Genomic DNA, 23,669 nt, shown 5'->3' on the forward strand with positions numbered 1-23,669 from the left:
AAAATCATCAAATGAATGGCAAAAATGTCATTTTGGAGTATACTCTCAAAAGGCTATATTCTGCTGGATTTTGCCGCTTTTTCGACTTCTGGGATTTTTTTTTCTTTTACCTTTTCTTATTATATATGGTCACAATTCCTGTTATTATAATCATTATTATCATGATTATCATCATTATTGTCGTTATCATCATCGTCATCATCATCATTATTGCAATTATTATCATCATTATTGCAATTATTATCATCAGTATTGCAATTATTATCATTATTATTGCAATTATTACAGTTATAATATATATTTTTTGCAACTATACTAATAACAACTACAATAATAATAGTAATGACAACAATAATAACGTTTTTATAATAATTATTTATATTATTATTCTAATTAATATCGTTATTACTGTAATTATTACTGTTATAATAATTATTTTTGCAATTATACTACCGGTAAAAACAAAAATTTGAAAAAATAAAAAATAATATTAATAAAAATATGTTAACGATTTTTATTATTATTATTATACTTTTTTTTTTTTTTGTTATTTTTTACAGTTATGATATATTTTTTTGGGGCAAAATACAAATAATTAAAGGAATATAAAAAATGATAATAAAAATTTAAAATAAAGTAAAAATAAAATAATAATAAAAATATTAATAATAAAAATAATAACCTAATAATGATAATAAAATAAAAATAATAATAATAATAATAATAATAATAATAATAAAAATTTAAAAAATAGCAATAATAAAAAAAAAAAAAAAAAAAAAAAAAAAAAAAAAAAAAATAATAAAAAATAAAAATAAAAAAATAATAATAAAAATAATAATAAATAAAAAATTAAGGATAATAATAAGGATAATATAAAAAATAATAATCAAAAATTTTTTCCCAATTCTCTTTTTTTTCCCTTTTTAAATCATTTTTTGTCATGTTTAAATAAATTTCTGTAAATTATTATCATTATTACCCAAATTTTAATCCCAAAAATCTTTAAAATTTAATGGAAAAAAACGCCCTTTTTTGGGTATACCTAAAAGCTATTTTCGCTGGGATTTTCCCGCTTTTTCGATTTTTTGGGATATTTTTTTTTTTTTAACTTTTTTTTTTTCAAATGGACAAAATTCCTGTTATTACATAATTATTACATGATTACCCATCTTATTGTCTTTTCCATCATTATCATTACATTATTATTGCTTTATTATCATCATTTTTTGCAATTATTATCATTTTTTTTGGGCCAATTATTGCAGTTAAAAATATTTTTTTTTAACTTACTAAAAACAACTACAATCGTAATAGAATAAAAAACAATAAAAACAAAATAACGTTTTTATAAAAATTAAATTTATTCATTTTTCAAATTAATATCGTTATTACTTTTAATTATTACGGGTATAATAATTTTTTTTTGAAAATATACTCCCAGTGAAAATAATAATAAATATAATAAAAACAAAAATAATATTAATAAATGTTACAACGACCCGTATTTTATTTTTTATACTTTTTAATTATTATTGTTTTTTATTTTTACAGTTATAATATTTTTTCCATGGCATAATACTAATTTTAAAATTATTAAGAAAAATAATAATATAAAAATAATAATAATAATAATAATAATAATAAAAAAAAATAAAATAATGATAAAATAATAAAATAATAATAAAAAATAATAATAAAAAATAATGATAAAAAATAATAAAAATAACAATGAAAATAAAATTTAATATATAATCATCCAAGGGTTTTTCGAAATTCTTTATTCTCATTTTCAAATCATCTTTTATTGTCATGATTAATAAAATTCTGGTAATTTTTATCATTGTTACCCTAATTATTCCCAAAAAATCATTAGAGGTTTGGGGAAAAACTTTTTTTTGGGAAATTATATTCTCCAAAGGCATATTTCGCTGTTTTTGCCGTTTTTTTCGTTTTTGGGATTTTTTTTTTTTTTTAAACCTTTTTTTTTGTATAGGGAAAAAAATTTTTCCTTTTATTATCCCCATTATTACATAAATTATCATCATTATTGTCTTTATCACTCCTTACCCTCTAATAATCATCATTATCCCCATTATTGCAATTATTATCACATTATTGAAACCCTTATCATTTTTTTTAAATTTTTGGGCAGGTAAAAAATATTTTTTTTTAAAACCCTATACAAATAAAACTACAATAAAAATAGTAAAAACAACAATAAAAACAATAAAAACCGTTTTTTAAAAATTTTTTTTATATCATTTTTCAAAATTTTAATATATTTTTACTAAAATTATTACTTTTTTGAAAATTTATTTTTGCAATTATCACCATGAAAAATAAAAATGAAAATAATAAAAATTTAAAAAATTTTAAATAACAATTTTAAATAACGATTATTGTTTTTAAATCATTTTTAAAATATTTAATTTTTTGATTATTTTTTATTATTACAGTTAAAATTGTTTTTTTGGTATAACTAATAATTAAAAGCTAATAATAAATAAAATAAAAATAAGGAAATAATAATAAAATATAATAATAAATAAATAATAATAAAAATAAAAAGGAAAAATAATAATAATAATAGTAATTTTTAATAACCCCATCAAATGTTATCCAAATTTTTCTTTTTTCTCACTTTTATCATCTTGTCATGAAAATAAAATTTTCTGGAAATTTTTATCATTTTACCCAAATTTTATTGCTAAAACCCCCTAAAATTTGAAGGGAAAAAAAAACGTCTTTTTGGAGTATACTCTCAAAAGGCTTATATTTCGCTAGATTCATTAAATTTAGGTTAGGTCTGGTTTGTTAGCTTGGGGGTAGGGTAGGGTAATTTTAGTTTGGGTTAAGTTACATTATTTAAAAACCCAACGAAAGAAATGTAACCCTTATTATTTAACCTAACCTAACAAAACCTAATCATACTCAACAAACCTAAAAAAAACCTAATTTTAAATTTAAAACATAACAAATATAACATAAATAATATAACGTAAAATTTACCTAATCTAAAGTAATGAAACTACTTACCCAAAGCAAACTAACTTTAAACCCCAACCTAAAACTAAAACCTAAACCAAACCTCCTTACTTACTAAACTAAAATCAAATCTAAACCCAACCTAGCTTTAAAATAGCCTAACTGAAACCCGAACTAACGTCCCAACCCTACATTTAGCTTGGAAGGGAAAAAACCCCCAAAACCCAAAAAATAATTTTATTTAAAGTGAGACACAGTTTCGAAAACCCCTGGATTCCTCTTCAGGGCTGAAGAGGAAAGGGAGAGGAGGGGGGGATAAAAAAGAGAGGGAAGCAACGCGGGAAACCGGGGGGGGTGAGGGGCAGACGAACGGGAAACAGAGGGGGATCACATCAGGTCGGGGGAAACGGGATACGGGGAAAAAGGCGGGGGATATGAGAAGCAAGGAGACTTCAGCGGGGAAAAGCCGCTGTTTTAAGTTGAAAATTTGGCACACTTTATAAGGGAAAAATTCCCCATTTTGCGGGGGTGGACATCGGCGGGGAAAGGGAAAAACAAGTGGGCTGCTGACCAGTCCATCTGATGGCCATGGGCCCACTGGTTGGGAAAAGAGGGCGTTATTGTTTGTCCCCTGGAAAATAGCGTACTTTGTTGAACAGAAAAGACAGGGAAGACTGGCGCCCGTTTCGCCAAATACTGCTTTCAAAGGGGGGCACAAGGAAAAGCAAGGTTTCCCACCTTCGGCCCGGGGGAAGGAGGGCTAGTATTGGGCCAGGGTTTTTGACGGAAGGGGTTCAAAACCGGGGGAAAGAAAAGCCTGCAGTTTTAGAGGGTGAAGAGGGCGAGGAGAGAAAATTTCCCCCAGTGGGAAAGGGAAAGGGTGAGGGCGGGGAAATGAGAGTGGGCTTTAGAGGGGTCTGGGAGAAGGTCCCGTGCCCTGGATAACGCGGGGTTTAGAACTGCCGGGAGCCCATTTGGAGAAAGAGCGACGAAGAAGACGATCTCTCCATCCAGGTACTGGGGGTCACGATGCAAGGGGGCGAAGGAAAAGCGGGTGGCAACACCTCTCTTCCCCATGGAGGGGTAGTATGAGAAAAAAGGGTATGTACTACCACTATGCATGGTTTTTTCCCCCTTTTGGGGAAAGTGGGGCGCAAGCGATGGACTAGGGGGTCCCAAAAAAGGGGGGCTTTTCTGCCAAACCCCCCATTCCCCTTGAAAAGGATTTGGGGAGAGAGAGAGTTTAGGGTGCATCAGGAAAAACCCCGGAAAAAGAGTAGGGTCATGAGGGCCCGAGAGCAAAGACGTCGTCGACATACCTTTCCAGTCGACGGCCCAATGGAGATGGAAGGGGGAAGCCCCAGACCGAAGATTTCCAAAGAACAGGTTTGCCAGGACTGGAGAGAGGGGAGAGCCCATGGGCCAAAAACCGGGAAAGTGTGAGAGTAAAAGCGACCTTCGAAAGAAAGGGAATTAGACTCCCCCACAGAAATCAGGGTGGGGGAAGGCTCCGGGGGGGGCAGAGGGAACCCCGGGGTCCCCCTTCGGGGGGTCTCCTCTGGAGAAAAACAAGGCCCCAAACATCACGGGACCTTGGTGAACAGGGAGGCAAAGTCCCAACTTAAACATGGTCGCCGGGGGTACTCCACGAACGCGGGGGATGAAAATCCTGAAGTGGCGCAGGTGACATGAGAAAGGTTTCCAAGAAGGGGAGTGAAAACACTCGCAGAAGGGTTAAAGTCATAGATCCCCGAGAGAAGATGATGGGGGCCCGAGGCCGGCCGGCTTAAAGGTTTTTTTTGGGAAGGCCCCTAGAAAAGAGGGAGTCGAGGGTTTGGGTGACCCTGAACCTCTGGTATAGATTCGGGCCCCCGGGAAAAAAGGCTGCTATCTCTTTCAGGCGACGGTGGAAGGTTCAGCAAAAGCTTCACGGGGTTTCTATCGGGGGGCATAATTTGGGGGTGTCAAACCAACAGGGCCCTTTGGGGCCCTTTTGCAATAAAGGCTTGGGCGAGGACCACCACCGAGGGTTTCCCTTTCAAAGGGAAAATTTGGGACGTCCTCCCCCCGCAGACTTTTTAAAGGGGCCCCCAGGTAACAAAAGGGGGCACAGCAATAAAAGCCCTTTTGCCACATGGGCACTGGCCATCAGTTGGGGCTGGTCCCAGCGCGGATTGTCCCTTTTCCTTTCCCCCGAATTTTCCCCCCCTGCCGACTGGTGGAAAACTTCCCTTTAAAAACCCGCTGCCTAATTTTCCCAAATTGAAAAGCGGCTTTTTTTCCTGCTGACATTCCCTTGCCTTTTCATATCCTCCGCCCCTTTTACCGTAGGGCCCGGGTACCCGGGGCATAGTCCGCCCGATCCTCCGACCGATTTTGACCCCCCCCTCTGCTTCCTTCGTCTGCCCCCCGCCCCCCTGGTTTCCCGCGTTGCCTCCCCTCTCTCTCTTTATACCCCCTCCTCTCCCCTTTTTTCCCCTTTAGACTGAAAATTGGGAAACCGTGGTTTTGAAATGTCCTCACTTTCAATAAATCTTTTTTTTGTATTGTGGGTTTTTCCTTTCCCTTGTATCAGCACGGAAGAGTGTTTTTTTTTCATACATCAGCTTAATCAAAATTACCCATACCCAGCCCCCAAAAAACCCCCAAACCCAAACCCAAATGGACATAACCAAAACTAAACAAATCAACCCCAAAATTAACTGAACCAAACCTTAACAAAATATATGATTTAACGAATTTACCTAACCAAATTAAACCCAGCATAACTATACATTAAACCTCCCTTTGTCCTCCTTCCGAGGCTTTTGGGCCCGCAGAGAGGGGGCTCCTTAGGAGGCGGCTGATCGCAGGCCCGGGGCTTCCCCGGCTGCTGTCCTCGGGGGTAAAGCCCGTTGACCCTCTCTCGGAAAAGCCTTGCACCCGTACTCCCTCTTTCCCTCCCCTGTTCTTTTTTTCCTCCTCTTTCTCTCTTAAACTCTCTTACTCTACATTTCGCTTATCATTTCTTTCTCCCTTTCTTCTCTCCTACCCTCTAATTTTTTTTCATTTTTCCTATCGCTATTCTCTCCTCATCTCTCTCTTTTTCCCTTTTCTTCCTCTTCCTCTCTCTCTTTTCCTTCTCTCTCTCTCTCTCTTTTTATTGCTCTCTTTGTATATATATTTTTTATTTTAATTTTCTTTTTTCCCCTCTTCAGCTCTTCTTTTCTTTTCCTATCCTTTTCCCTCTACTTCCTAATTCCAAGGAAAATATATATATATATATAATATATTATATATATTATATATATTATATACATTATATATATATATATAATATATTATTATATATATATTTATATATTTATATAGTATATTATATATAATATATATATATATTATATATATATATATATATTTCTATATATATGTATATATATACACTAAAATTTATAATACATATATATATATAATATTATATATATATAATTATATAAATAATTTTAAAATTATATATATATATACATAATATATCGTAAAAGGTGCGATTCTTTTGTGGTAAAACTTTTTTTTTCTCTTTGGCCAGGCAACCCTAACGATTAGGGGGAAAAATATCCTTTAAAAGACAAGTTTTTTTTTAAAAATGTTTGTTAAAAAAATGCAAATCTTTGAAAAAAAAAAATACAAATTAAAAAAAAATTTAAAAAGCTATACTAAATTATTTTTTTTTCATTCTGGTTCCTCAAGCCTATGGCCCTTAACACGCTCCCATGGGGGTTGAAATGGGGGCAACATAAAGGTGCTCTCATAATAATGCTAATAGGCTTCCAAAAAACACAAAAAAAGATAAAACGGGAAACATATATATATATTATATTAATATTATATATATATGAATATTATATAATGAAAACTAAATATCCCCGCTCCGGGGCTCCGTCGGCCTCTTTTTCCCAAGAGAGTGGTGTCTTCCCCTCCCCGCGCGGTGCCCCAACACTCCGTCCCCAGTCTGTTTTAAAGGGCAGGAAATTAGGGTCTATATTAATCTGGATGGGTACCGTGGTTTTTTTTTAGGGGAACACTGGCTTATACACAGGTAGGCGTCAAAAAGAGAATCCAAAAATTTGTGTTTATTTTTTTCATTAAAACCCACATCCCTACAATAAAAAATTATGATATAATGAAATGTAAATATTTTTCATAATATTTTATTATTTTATTGTTATTATTGCCCATTATTTTATTTTATTATCAGTATAATTCCAAAAAATACTTACAAAATAACTGTAAAAATAAATAAAACGAAAATCATTAAATAATGATTAAAAAAATTCTATTTTTAATGTTTCTTATTATTGTAAAAATTGAAAAAAATATATCATACTGAAATAATTGCAAAGATTAAAAATGATGAAAATATTTCTATAATGAAAAAACTGATAATAATCGATAATGCTGATAAATTTTTAAAACGATGATATGATATAAAATTTATGAAAATAATAATCGTGTCCATTTATAAAAAAAAAAAACCCAAAAAAGTCGAAAAAAAGGAAAATTTTTTGGGCGAAATATAGCCTTTTAAAGAATACCGAAACCCTGTTTTTTTTGATTTAGTGATTTTTTGGAATTTGGGTAATAATAATTTTATTATAAGAAATTGGTTAAACAGACAAACTATGATAAAATGAAAAAATGAAAATTTTTATAAAATTTTATTATTATTATTTATTTTATTATTATTATTTTTTATTACTAATATTAAAATTTCATTATTGCTATTATTTCCATTATTTTTATTATTATTTTTTGTATTATTATTATTATTATTATTATTATTTTTATTATTATTTTTTATTATTACTTTTATTTTTTTATTACAAAAAAAGTTTAAACTGTAATAAAAAAATAAAAATGATAATAAAAGTAATAAAATAGTTCTCACAATTTGTTATTATCACTATTATTATTATTGGTATTTTTCATTCTATTTTATTATTAGTAATATAATTGCAAAAATCTTGTTATACTGTAATAAATTCAATAATAACGATAATATTGAAAAAATGGAAAATTTGATAAAAATCATTATTTTGTTACTTTATTGTTATAACTATTATTTTATTGTTTTTATTATTATTAATTGCAAAAATTATCTAGCTGCAATAATTTCATTTAATATAATAAAAATATAATAATTGCATAATTATATAGGTTTTTACATAATGTGTAAAGTATGAAAAAGATGAAATGAGAAAACGTGATAAAGAAAGATAAATTATCATGAAATTTTTAGTAATCGGTCGATTTATATAAAAGGAAAAAAAAAAAAATCACAAAGGCGTAAAGCGGGAAAAACTAGCGAAATAAGCCTTTTAGAGTATACTCCAAAAAGCCCTTTTTTTAATTTCAATGATATTTTTTCCATTTTTTTAAATAATATGAAATAAATTTCCAGAATTTTTTAATCTACAGAATGATGATAGGGAAGAAAAAAGAGAGTTGCGATAAAATTTTTTTTATTATTATTATTTTTAAACATTCATTATTATTTACTATTTTATTATTATTTTTTTATCATAATAAAATAATAATTGTTATTTTTTGTTATTATTATTATTATTATTAAAATTTTTTTCATTTTATTATTAGCATTTTATTTTTTATTTTTATTATTATTATATTTTGCATTTCTGTTATTATATTATTATTATTATTTCTATTATTTTTTTTTTATTTTTTGTTATTTATTACAAAAAAAAATATGAATGTAATAATAAAAAATTTTCCTCTATAATATAATAAAACTGATAATAGTTCTCATGATATTCTATTTTTATTTTTACTGTTATTATTGTCATATTATTATTTTATTATATTAATTCAAAAAAATTATTATAAAAGTAATAATTACAATAATAACGATGATATTAAATGATGATATAAAATGATTAAAAATATTATTATTTTTATTATTTTGTTATTTCTTTACTTGTTGTTATTTTAAAACAATTGCAAAAAAAAAAATTCATCCGTTATTGCAAAATAATGATAAAAATGATATAACAAATTTCAAAAAATGGATATAAAAATAAAATTTATGATAACGATAATATGATATAAAAAATAAAGATATAATAATCATAAATAAAATTATTGTGTCTAATGATAAAAAAGGAAAGGAAAAAAAAATCCAAAAATCGAAAAAAACGGCAAATCTAGTAAAAAATAGCCCTTTTAAAAGTATCTAAAAATGGCGTTTTTTTTGTTTCAATGATGATTTTGGCAATTATTAGGGGGATAGAAATAATATAAGCTTCTTAAAAATGACAATAAAATGATAAAAAAAGAAATAAAATTTTTATAAAAATTTTTTATCATTATTTATTAATATTATTTTTCATTATTTTTTTTTTTTACTATTATTATTATTTAATTGTTGTTATCGCTAGCTATTTTTATTTATTTTATTATTATTATTATTAAATTTTATTATTTTTATCATTATTATTTTATTATTATGATCATTATTATTATTATACTTTATTATTAGTATTATTGAATAAAAAAAAATTTTATCAAAAGTAAAATAACAACATCATGATAAAAATAAAAATAATATTGTCAGATTTGTTATCATTATTATTTTGCTGTTATTATTGTTATTATTATTACTTTCATTAGTAGTATAAAACCAAAAATATTACTAACTTAAAATTAAAAATTTTGAAAAAAATAATATTTTAAATCTTATTATTTTTTATTAATTCTTAAAACGACTTTTTGTTTTCCTTTTTTAGTATAATTTCAAAAAAAAAAAAAAAAAACATAGCTGCAATAATTTAAATGATAAGCTATAAACGGGTAAAAACTACCGTGTCCATTTTAAAAAAAAGGGAAAAAAAAAAAAATCCAAACTCGAAAAACCCCCTTTTTGATATATTCCAAATGGGGTTTTTCAAAATTTTAAAGATGAAAGAATTGTATTAATCTGACAATAAAGATGATAAAAAAAAAAGAAATAGGAATTTTTATAAAAATTTTTTATTTTATCATTTTTTTTACATAATTATTATTTCATTTTTATTTTTGTTTTTTATTATTTTATTATTATTTATTATTATTATTTTATTATTATTGCTATTATTATTTAAATTTTTTTATGTTTTATTACTACTATTGTTATTTTTACTCTTACATAATATCTTTATCAATATTATTATTATTCATTATTATTATTATTTTTATTTATTATATTATCATTAGTACTTTTATTACATTACTTTTATTATTTTTATTTTTAAAAAATAATATATTTTTCACTGAAAATAAAAAAATAATTATAATAATAATGATAATAATATTAGTTTTTTAAATTCTTTTTTTATTATATATCAATATTATTTTTTATTATCTTTATTTTTTTTATTTCCTATTATTACTTTTTTATATTATTAATTAATATATTTTAATTTATATATTTTATATTTATACACATAATTTATTTTTATATAATATATATAACATATTATATATTATATAATTTTAAATATATATATATTTATATATTATTTTATATATATATATATACACACAAACACACACAAAAACAAACACCCAAAACACACACACACACAACACACAAATATTAAAAATATATATATATTTTAAAATATATATTATATATATAAAATATATATATTTATAATATATATATATATATATTATAATATATATATTATTAATATTTTATGTTATGTGTGTTGGTGTATATTCTTATCACTGTTATATATTATATAAATTAATATTTAATATATTTTATATATAAAATATTTTTATATTATCTTACCTATATTTTAATTTATATAATTTTTTATATTATATATTATTATATATATATATTATAACATATACATTTTAAAAAATATATGTAAAATATTTTATAATATATATATATATATATATCTTATTTATATATATTATAATTTATTATATATTTAAAAAAAAAATATTTAATCCCTTTATCTTTTAAAATTATATATAATATTATTTTTAAATTATTATATTTATAATAAAAATATATATCTTTTCTTATATATATAAAAAAAAAAAAAAAAGATAAATAAATAAGAAAAAATAAAAAAAAACGAAAAAAAAAGAAAAAAAAGAAAAGAGAACAAAAAAATAAGAAGGGAAAATAAAAAGAAAAATAATAAAAAAAAAAAAAAATAAAAAAAAAAAAAAAGAGGAGGGGGGGGGAAATTTAAAAGAATATGAAAAGATAAGAAAAAAAAATAAATAAAAAAAATTAAAAAAAAAAAAATTAAAGGGGAAAAAAAATATAATAAAAAATAAAAAAGAAATATAAAAAAAAAAAAAAAAAAATAAAATAAAATATAAGCATAAAAAAGAAAAATAAAAGAAGATAATACATGAAAAAAGAAATACAAAAATTAAGGGGAATATAAATAAATTTTTAAAAGAAATAATTAAAAAAAAAATAAAAAAATAAATAAAAAAAATCAAATAATAAAAAACAAAAAAAATACAAAAAATTTTAAAATAAAAAAAAAAAGGGAAAAAGAATAGAAAAAAGAAAAAAAAATAAAGAAAAATTTAAATATAAGAAAAAAAAAATAACTCAAAAAAAAAAAGATAAAACAAAAGAAACGGGGGAAAAAAAAAAAAGATATAAAGGGATAATATTATTAATATTATTAATTTTTATACTTATATACTATAAATATATAAAAATAAAAATAGACATAAATAATATCTCCCCTTTTAAAAGGATAATATAAATACAAAAAATATATAAATTTAAATAATATAACTAAGAAAATAAATAATATATAATAAAAATAAAGATAAAAAATAATATAGATATAATAAAAAAACAAAAAAAAGAAATAATTATAATATAAAAATATAATATAATATAAATAATATATATAATTATATGATAAATATATATATATATTATATATTTATATAATAATTACTATATTTTTTTTTTAGGGTAAAATATAATATAATATATAATATATATAGAATAATATAAAAAATAAAAAATATATATAGGAAAATTAATAAAATACTTTAAAAATATTTAAAAATAAATTTTTTAAAAAAAAAAAAAAAAAAAAAAAAAAAAAAAAAAAAAAAAAAAAAAAAAAAAAAAAAAGATAGATAACCACCACACACACAACACCACACACCCCACACACACACACACACACACACACACACACACAAAAGATTAAGAAGATAAAATAATAGATATATATAAAATTATATATATATTATATAATATTATTAATGGGGGTGATTTTTGAATAATAATGGGTTGATAAGAAAATATGAGGATAGAGATATAATATATATTGAGTAGAGAGAGAGGAGAGAGAGAGAGAAAAAAATAAAGATAAGATAAAATAGAGGAAATATAGAGATATATAATAAAAGAGAATATGAAAAAAGGGATATAATGACTATAAATATATAAATTAGGATAAAAATAAAAAAATAATAATAGATAAGAAAAGAGAAGAAAAAGATAGAAAGAGATAGAGAATATATGAGATATAGATATGTATAGATATATGAAATAGTATACTATATATATATATATAAATATTATATATATTTGATAAGAGATAAAAGATAATATGATATATAAAAGAGATAGATAGATATGAGAGAGAAGATTTTAGAGATATAATATTATATAAGATAGATATATAAATAAGATATATAGAATATATGATTAGATAGTAGATAATATATATATAAAGAAATGATATAGAGATAAAAGATAGAAGAGAATATAGATAGATAGATGAGGCGAGAGATAGCAAATGATAGAGAGTAGAAGATAGGGATAATATAATATAGAGGTATATACCAGAGATAGAGATATAGATAATGATATATAGGGATATTATAGTTATAAAATGCTAGATGTAGATAGAGATACAAATATATATTGATAGAGATAAGATAAATAGAGATAGTAAGATATAAAGGATAGAGAGAGATATATATATCAAGATAGAGCGAGAGAGAGCGAAATAGCTATATATAGATAGATAGAGTAGAGATATTAGAGTAAATAGGAGAATATAGTATAAATATATATATAGATTAGATAAATAGAGAGAGAGAGAGAGATAAATAGAGATAAAGTAGAAGATAGATAAAGATAGTAGAACGAGAGAGAAAGATATAGAAATATATAGAGATATAAATAGTATATGATAGATAGAGATAGAAAGAGATATAGATGAGATGATTATAGAATAAAGAAAGAGATAGAGTAAAGTATATAGAGATTAGATAGAGGAGAGTATAGATATATATTAAAGTATATAGATGGAAAGTAGATAGATATAGAGATTATATAGAAAAGAGAGAGATATATATCGCGAGAAAGATAGATGGATAGAGATAAAAGAGATAGATGAGAGATATGATATATAGAGATAAAATATAGTATATGATGAGAAGACTATATAGATAGAATATAAAGAGTATGAGATATAAATATAGAGGATATATAGAAATAGAGAGAGAGAGATAGAGTAGAGATATAAAATAGGAGAGCTAGAGAAAGAGATAGATAGAGAGAAAATGATAAAAAGCGAGATCGTATAGAAAGATATATTATATATATAAAGAGATAAAGATAGAAAATAGAGAGATATATAAATAGATAGAGATATATAGATATATAGATAGAGATAGATATATATATAAATAGAGAGAGATAGAGATAGAGAGATAGCTAGAGAATAACAAGAGAGAGAGAGAGTAGAGAGAGAGAGAGAGATAGAGAAAGAATAGATATAGAGAAAAGATATAAAAAATAGAGTAGAGAACTATTAGATATAGATGGAGAAAGATATATATAAATATATAATAGATATGAAGAATAAAAAAGTAGATATAAAAGAGAGAGAATAAGTAGAAGATAAAATAGAGAGATAGTAATAGATATATAGAAATAGTATAGAAATAGATATAAAGTAGTATAGAATAAAAAAAAATATAGAATTCTGATAATAGTGAGAGAGATAGATATATATATAGAGATATAGATAGATAATAAAGATATTATATATAATATAGTAGCGTATGAATGAGAGAGATAATAGATAGTGTAGATCTAGAGATTATAATTATATATCGATATATTATGGGATAGTATATATATATATAGATAGATGTAAAGAGTATATTTATATAGATAATATATGTGTAGAAATATAGAGAGAGAGAGATATTAGATATATAAATATATATATATAGAGAAATAAAATATATAAAGATCTATTAGATAAAGATAAAATAATAAAGACGATAAAGATATAGATAAATATCTATATTATAGAAGGAGATATATAGTATATATATATACGAGTGATATATATATATAAATAGATAATATAAAGATAGATATAGATAAATAGATCAATATATATATCAATAGATAGATATCTATGATTGCAATATTTATAAATATAGATATAAATAGTAGAAAGAATAGTATATAATATAAAAAATATATTATAAATAATTAGATATGAATAATATAGATATAAAAAGTATATATATAAAATATATATATATAAAGAGATATAAATGATATATAAATAAAAAAATAATAGATATTATATATAGATATATATATATATTATAATATATATAGATAGATATATATTTATGGATATATAGCTAATAATATATATTATAACATAGATATATATATATACAATATATATTATAATATTGATAAATAGATATATATATATGGATATAAATATAATATATATAAATACATGATATAACATATAATATATACCTATAATAGATAAATAATATAAATATATATCTTATATATAAGAAATAGATATATATATAAAATATATATATATATAATAATAATAATAATCTATACATAATAATCTATATATATAATTATATATATAAATATATATATAAATATATATATAAATATATATATATATAGTATATATAACTCTATAATTCATATATATAGAAAGATATAGATATATATATAAATATATATATATATATATATAAAGATAATATATATATATATATATATATTAAATATATATAATATATATAAATATATAAATATATAAAAATAAAATAAATATATAAAAAATATTATATATATATAGATATATCTATAATATATATATAGATTTTATATATATATATATTAGATATATATATATATATTGAATAGATATATATATATATATATTATATATAGAAATTATAGATATATATAGCAATATATATATATAAATATATATATATAAATATAATATATAAAATACTATAAATATAAAAGATATAGTATATAAATATATAAAATAGATATATAAATATATAAATATATAAATATATATATATATATATATACACATATATTATATAGATTATATAAATATGCTACAGAGAAATATATATATAATATATATTAGATATATTATATATATATAGATAAATAATATATAAATAATAGATATATATAAATATATATAAATATACATATAGACGATATAGATGACATATAGATATATATATATATGATTACATATATATATGTTATATATATATATGTATATTGTATATATATATATGTACATATATATGATATATATTGATATATATATAGGTATATATATATCTGAAGATATAATAGTATATATGATATATGTATATATAGATATGTATTATATATGTATATATGGTATATTATATATGTATATATATAGATGTAATAGTAATATATAGGGTCTATATATATTGTATATATAGATATGCATATATATATATGTATTATATATATGTAGAGATATATAATATATGTATATATATATACTATATATGTATTATAATATATATATATGTATCGATATATATATGTATATAGATTATCTATATGTATATATATAATATATAGGTATAATATAGTAGATGTATATATATATAGATATATGCATATAGTATGATATATGTATCTATAGATATAGTATATATATATATGTATCTACTATATATATATATAATTATATATGTATATATAACTATATATAGATATTAGATATATATATATATTGTAGATATGTAAATATATAGTATATATAGATGTATAAAGATATATATATATCATGTATATCTGTATATAGATATATACGTATATATAATAGTATATATAGATATATGTATATATATATATATGTATATATAGATATATGTATTATATATATATACTATATAATATATATATGTATATGTGTATATATATGTAATGGTATGCTGTCTATATATGTGGTAGATCTGGATATATATGTGTATACATGTATATCTAGGTATATAGGTATATATATAGATATATATGTATAAAATATGTATATATTGTATATATAGGATGTATATTCTTGGTAATATATTGTATGTATATATATGTATATTATATGTATATATATGAGATATATAGTATCATTATATGTATATATATGTAATATATATGTATATATATATATCTGATATATATGTTATATATGTATATTATAGTATATATATGGTATATAACTATATAATATATATTATAATTATATATATATATATATATATATATATATATATATAAACACACCACCCACCCACACACCACACCAACACACACACACACCAAACACACACACACACAAACAAACACACACACAACACACACTACACACACACTCACTCACACATCACTACACCACTCACACAATTACACAAGCACACAAACACAACCCACACACAACACACACACACACACACACACACACACACACACACACACACACACACACACACACACACACACACACATATATATATATTGTGCAAGCTCATTTTCTGAGTGCATGTATGTATGCATCCACGTATCCGAGCCCAGAATCTGATTTACTGTGCATTTATGCATGGGAAGATTTTAATGTCTTGTGAAAATATTGCCACATAGGTGTCTAGGCTACCCTCTGATTCATTGCCGCCTTATAAAACAACCATGCTAGATTTTTGTTCAGATTTATGCACAGTTTGTTATGTCTCCTCAGGAATTATGAAAGTTGAACCTGAGAACCAGCAGCTAATGAACGAACGTGGGACAGAAATATTCGATGATGACAAACAGCTTAGCGACTACAATCTATCGGCCCAGACAGCACGGAGCTCAGAGTCCTGCTACCGTTGCACTTGTATTTAGGTAAGTAGCTTTCCTCCTTCTGTTTATGCAGAGTTCCATAGGATCCCAAGAAATTTTATATACTTTTAAAAGATGTGCTCATTATGGCATATAAAAGTGTATGCGACGTCTGGTTTAGGATACATAATGGAAACTTTCTTAATGCATATAATGTGTCTCTTGGGAGATTTAGATTCACATTTTCTTTTAACTGTCGTGGCTTCATTACTTTCCATTATTTCCATATTTTGTGGCCTTTGTCTTACTTTGACCATAGGTTAGTGAGTTAAAAAAAAAAAAAAAAAAAAAAAACTATTAAGTATTACCTGCTCGCACTATTTACCCTGTTCTTTTGTTGTCTGTAAAAAAAAAATTGTTTCGGTTATGATTGTCAGTGTTATTGTCATTATTTTATTATCATTATTAAAACTTTCTTAACAATTGTAATAGTAATAAAAACAAAATTTTCTCCAAAAATTGAAGAAATGGGTCTGTTGATGAGGTCAAGTAGGTCTAGTAATTATTGAGTCTTCGTTAACTATGTGACTGCATGTACTGCTAGTATCAATGAGTTAAAACCAATTGGAAAAAGGTAGTTAAAATGGCAAATTACAAGCTAGTCAAGAATACTGCATAGATATTCTTGAAGCAACATTAGATGTATATTTATTACTAGGCATTCGTATTTAAAGGAGCATTTTTCCTTTTTAAGGTTTGTGATTTCTATATATCTATTCTTGCACTCGAATATCATGTATTGAAACTCTTCTGAAATCGGGGGGGGGGGGGGATACTGTAAAGATGTTAATATTTCTTAGGGATGTCACACTTCAGTAGATTTTCAAAGTTTGACTGTTGCCATAGCTTTATGTGAAAGTTAAGCTATTTTTAGGTAGAAAATATACTTCGATATTTTGAAAAAAGAGATTTTAATGGGAAAGTCTCTTTTACTTAAAACAGAAAAAGGAAAAGAAAAAATATGCAAAGGCTTTCAGATTTCAGATTTTGCTCTGGATAAATTAAGCGTGTTGCTCAGGTATCGGCACACACCCACAAACGGGCACACGTGTATGAAAGAGAGAGAGAGTGAGATAGAGAGATAGAGATAGAGATAGAGAGAGAGATGCAAAGATTGTCAAATATACAGTCATTCAAAGTTATTTGAAGTAAGATGTTTGAGTCATGAAGGAGAGGGAGAGGAGGGTAAGAGCCCAAGGAATGAACCAGGGACCCCCCATACAGTCGCCCTTCCCTGGTGGAGGGGTATGGAGTGAAGGATAGGGGGATAGGGGGATATGGAGGACAAGGGTAAGACCACAGAGAGGGAAACTGTGACATAGACTCTGCCAATGATAGTTTCTCATTGTGGGTGGAGGGTGGGGCATAATCTAGCTGATTTATGTGATTGGTGGGAAGAGGGATGGTGGGTGGAGCTATAGAATATCTAGGGCAATTTACGGAGTCTAAGAAATAGATCCAGAACAGAATATGGGATCACTCAGAAGAAACTAATATGAAGTGGAATTGTAACATCAATGTGGGTGTCACAGTATATTCCACTGGCGCTTCATGACGCCAAAATCGTTGTCACCATAGAAAACAGGATGATTGAACATGATGATTGAACAATTATAATTACTCAGAAGATTGATTGTAAAAGTGGTAAAGGTATTTTTAGTGACTTTTGCATTTACCAGATCCTGTTCACATATTTTGAGATTGTATTTGCAGTTTATATATATATGGTTACAATAAATATTTTTTCATTTTTCAAAAGGTTGAGGTGCAAGTAATGCCAGATGTAAGATTTACCAGATAAAATTCCATGACACTCTAATGGATAGATATAACTTTGGATTTTGTGGCCTTAGGATACCAAAAATGAAAGGCTGCTGAACATTGTGCTTTACACTGAAGTTCATGGAGATGGTCTTCGTAAATGGAAAATCTGTTCACAGTTTGCCATAAAGTTACTAAAGCTTAGAATGCATATGGGGTAGAAGAAGTCTCAGGCATTGGAAAACTACAAAGATATAGTACAATTGAAATACCACCCAACTTTTTTCTTCTTTATTTTTCATATTTCTAATAGAAAATGGGTTATGTCGTCTGATGAGAGGAAGAAAGACAATTTTAAGTAGACATAGGAAAATCCCATTTATAAACTTGGAATATTTACTTTAAGTGATTACTTGTAGTAAAGCTTAACAAACATGAATCACTGTTGCCATGGCTTGTCGTGGTTTGATGTCATTTTACTGGAAAAATTAATTAAATGATTTCATTTGGTGCATATGCCAACAGAGTGATGTCTGCAGGGGGGTAACAAAATAGGCCACTGTGTCTTTATTTTTAATTGTTTCCCTACCATTCCCCCCTCCCTCCAGAAAAAAAAAAAAAAAAAAAAAAAATTACAGTGATGGTCTTCTTGAATTTGACACTACAAACAATAGTTAGTATCAGTTCTTGAAATATCAGGAGAAAATCATATTACTATGTCTTTTTTCTTTTCCCTTTTTTTTCTTTCATTAGAGAAGAAGAATAGTAGTATTGGGAATCTCTATTGATTTTGAAAATGCTGTATGTTATTGATTACAAATACTCAGAACTTTTCTTTCATACTCCTCAGTGATCAATTTAAAAGGAATTGAGACCATGTTAACACAAACTCGTACTTTCACAGGCAGGAAAATGGAGATTTTGAGCCGCTTGATATCACACCTTTATCATCCCCCCCTGAGCTGCCGGAAGTGATGAAACCTCAGGAACCTCAAACTCACGACCTTAATTGAGGCATGGGGTCTTGAGCAACTGGAGATTACCTCACCAAGCCTTCTCACCAACCTGTTGGGCCTCTGAAAAGTTTTTATATATGATCATTGTGAAATTTCTTTTCCTTTTTTTTCATTTAGTCATCAAAATAAGACGTCATCTTCTCCCTGTTAACTATTATAATGGTGTAAGAACATGCAAGGTTTCCTTTTTTCTCCCTAATTGCCAGAGTCCCATCAGTAGGTTTATTAACCAGATACCATTTCACCCAGTGTTGTATGTGCAACCTGTAAATTTGTGCCCTTGTACCACAGAGTGCAAGATATAGTGAGTCAGAATCTCTGAATTGCATGAGAGAGAAAGAGAGAATTTATTCTCTTATTTTGGGAAAAAAGAGGCATAAAAGTATCCATCTGCATGTTTATTCCCAATTTATTAAACCATGATATATTTTAAGCATTTAGGGTCCATCTTCATTACTCACTTGCATGACTAGCTCATCACAGCCCAAGACATTCGATATAAAAAAGCATAAATCTGGATGATTTGCAAGTGAGAAATACATCCTCACTTGTAAGCCTTTTATGTGTGCAGTTGAATTTTGTTAAATGGGTTATAACACCTACATCTTCGAAAACTTTTGTGAAACATCCCTGAATTAATGCGTAGAACTTAATGTTAGCTCAAGTGGGTTAACAGCATAGTTTACTCAAGGAAGAAAATTCTTATGCACATACATACAGATATATATACATATATATACACACCCAAGTATGTACATGTATATATATGTGCGTGTGTATGTGTATATATATACACAAGTAATCAGGAATGTTAGAATTGGAATACACTGCTAAAAGTGGAAAAGATATAACAACTTTTGTGTGTAATAGCAGTCAGTATGTTTCATATTGTAAGGACTGCTGATTAAAAGAGATGAATTCAGTGGTAAGAATTTTTCTTTAATTCACTATTTTTTTAGGTTTATTTCAACTTGATCTGTGTGGCCAATCTGTTTGGAGCTTTGTCTGGAATGTATTTATGTGCATGTACGGTATATGCATATGTATATTTGTATATGTATATATACATTTGTGTGTGTGTATATATATATACATAAATGCTTTTGTATGCATATAAGTAGATGTATATGTATATATATATATATATGTGTGTGTGCATATATATATCTTTTTATTTATTAAATGGTAATGTTTTGTGTGTATGAATTAGTTGGTCACAACTTGCATTTGGAAGCCATATTAAAATGTGTGTACTATGAAGCAAAGGTTGATTGTCTTCATTCCAAGGTATATTACACTGCACAACATGAGTGTCTGAACTTTAATTGATGCAGGTATTGTCAGAAAGTAGAAAAAAATTATGGCAGACTAGATGAAGAAAAAAGTGCCACCACATTTCTATTTTTGTTGCTCATAAAGCAATGTTTTTATTAAATTACAAAGGACAGTTGTACTGTTGGTTATTATGAGGTTGTTGTGGAAAACTCTCTTATTTTCATTAGCTTTCTGTTGTGTGCGTTTGCAAATAACTGAATTAATTTAGTGTAAACAGACAACAGTACACACTACTATATAATGTACTAGAAAAATTACAATACACTGTCCTAAAAAAAAAAAAAGAAAAAAAAAAAAAACATGCTTTTAGGTGTATTTGAATAAAGTTTGATAGATTATTATTTATTAGGAGGAAAAAAGTTCATATTACTTTAATCCAAAAAAAAAACTCTATAGCATAGGAATTATTACTGTATTTTGAACATTCTATACATACTGTCCAGATTTTTTAAACCTTGTTTTTCTTTTCTTTTATTGTACAGATAGTATGATTCATAAAGTATACTGTTCTTTACCACATTGGAGTTTGATATTTAAAACCATTACTTATATTAGTTCACAGGACCCATCAATAAAGTAAAACAAGGTGCTATTAATAGGTATGTCAATACAGTAATAAAATGTTGCCCCTAATAATTTCCAAAGTAATATAGTTGACAAGTCCCAATTATCAACATTCAGCTGTACTACCAAGGTAAGCCTTGGATGATTTCAAGTCCTCAGAATGGTTATGTGTTGAAATAAGAAAAAAAAGAAAAGAAGAAAAAAAAATTAGATGAAAATTAGGCATTTTGGTTTGTTTTGAGTCTTTGACCCTTATTCCCCTTGCAACTTGTAGAGGGCTGCAACACTAGTTAAGCAGCTGATTCACTTTGTTTTATGATAAAGAAATGGAAGATGATCAAAGGTGTTTGTTTACTGAGTGTTATGTATGGGGGGAAAATTTGTTCAGATAAATGTGGGGATGAAATTAAGTCAGGTTGGCTGTTTAAGTCGTATGGATATAGAGAATAAAACAATTGTTTTATGATGTCTCAACTTTTTCAAACATCTATACCCATCTATTGCAAGATTTCCAATATGATGCATGGATAAGTGCAGATTTTGCATTTTTCCCCAAGACCCTGCATAATTAGTATTACTTTTTTGAAAATTGCTACATATTCTACCAGAAGCCTACTTGTGAACACAAAATATCACTCAAAATCAGAAGGGAGAAAAAAAAAGTTAAAATTGTCAGATTACTACAGGCAGCTGGAGTCATTGCATCAATGGCTTTTCTTTTATCTTAATTTTCATATCATAATGAAAACAGTACTTAAAAACTGCAAAAACTAAAAGGATATAAGCGAGTTTTAGAGACACCAGACTTAGAAGGACAAAGAAAGGCATCTTTTCTTGACACTAGTTAAATGAACCAAGATGCTCCAGGATATAAAAGGATACACAAATGACTGAACAACAAACTTTGTTTTTGTGCATCATCCCTAATTATCCTTGCTTTAGTGAGATGTTTTGAGGCCTAGCACTCACTACACTGACGTTGATCCAGTTTGAAGTTACGCTGCAAGCTCATATGCTATACAAAGATCAACTACTTTTATACTGTATGCTGGAGAAGAGAGATTATTAATCTGACAAAGAGAATACTGTTGGCAGTTAAGATGATGCTTACCAATGGCCGACATGTCACACAATTGCCTTTTATTGTGAATGAGCTGAACTTGCAGAAACTTTTCTAGTTGAACACTTTTTCTTTTAACTTCGTAGCTGAAGTTCAGCAAAAAGCAGAATGATTTTTGGTTTCGTTTGTCTTGTTAAACGTGAGGCAATTCTGAATGTAGAAGTGTATTTCTCTGGTAATTTGATGGTTGATAGATAATCACCTTGTAAATGGATGTTTCCCTTTGTTAAAACAAATAAAAAGCCCTCACTAAAATACTAGTAACATTGCCTTTTTCCTGCTTATGGTATTTAATAGAGAAAAGCTAAGGTTAATAGGATATTATTATTTCAAAATACGGATGCTGACAATACTATGTTACGGAGTGCTCAACACCTTTTTATTTTATTTTCTATCAATCTCACGCTTTTTGTGCTTGTTATCAAACAGGAAAGATTGTAGCTGTAAATAGATATATGTGGATTTTTTTCAGTTCAAATCATTGTGAAGAGCTTTGCATTTTTCTGTTCCCAAGTTCCAAAACTGAATTTCTAGTTGCTAAGCTCTTTTGTCATACAAGAGGATAACTATTGTAAAGCTACTTTAATGTTTTCTTAGAACAAAGTAAATTTTAAAAATC

General features: G+C 26.0%; 1 protein-coding gene across 1 annotated transcript in view; it reads left to right on the forward strand.

The window, feature by feature from the left end:
• LOC119573294 (elongin-B-like) overlaps window positions 1-23,669 on the forward strand; it is a 41,385-nt gene extending 17,716 nt beyond the window's left edge. The window contains 3 exon segments of the mRNA XM_037920458.1: window positions 17,109-17,221; window positions 17,223-17,257; window positions 19,920-23,669. Coding sequence (XP_037776386.1) covers window positions 17,109-17,221; window positions 17,223-17,257; window positions 19,920-20,028 — 257 coding nt within the window. The 3' untranslated portion in view covers window positions 20,029-23,669.

Source organism: Penaeus monodon, chromosome 5 (assembly GCF_015228065.2).
Source record: "Penaeus monodon isolate SGIC_2016 chromosome 5, NSTDA_Pmon_1, whole genome shotgun sequence".
In the NCBI taxonomy this organism is placed as follows: domain Eukaryota; kingdom Metazoa; phylum Arthropoda; class Malacostraca; order Decapoda; family Penaeidae; genus Penaeus; species Penaeus monodon.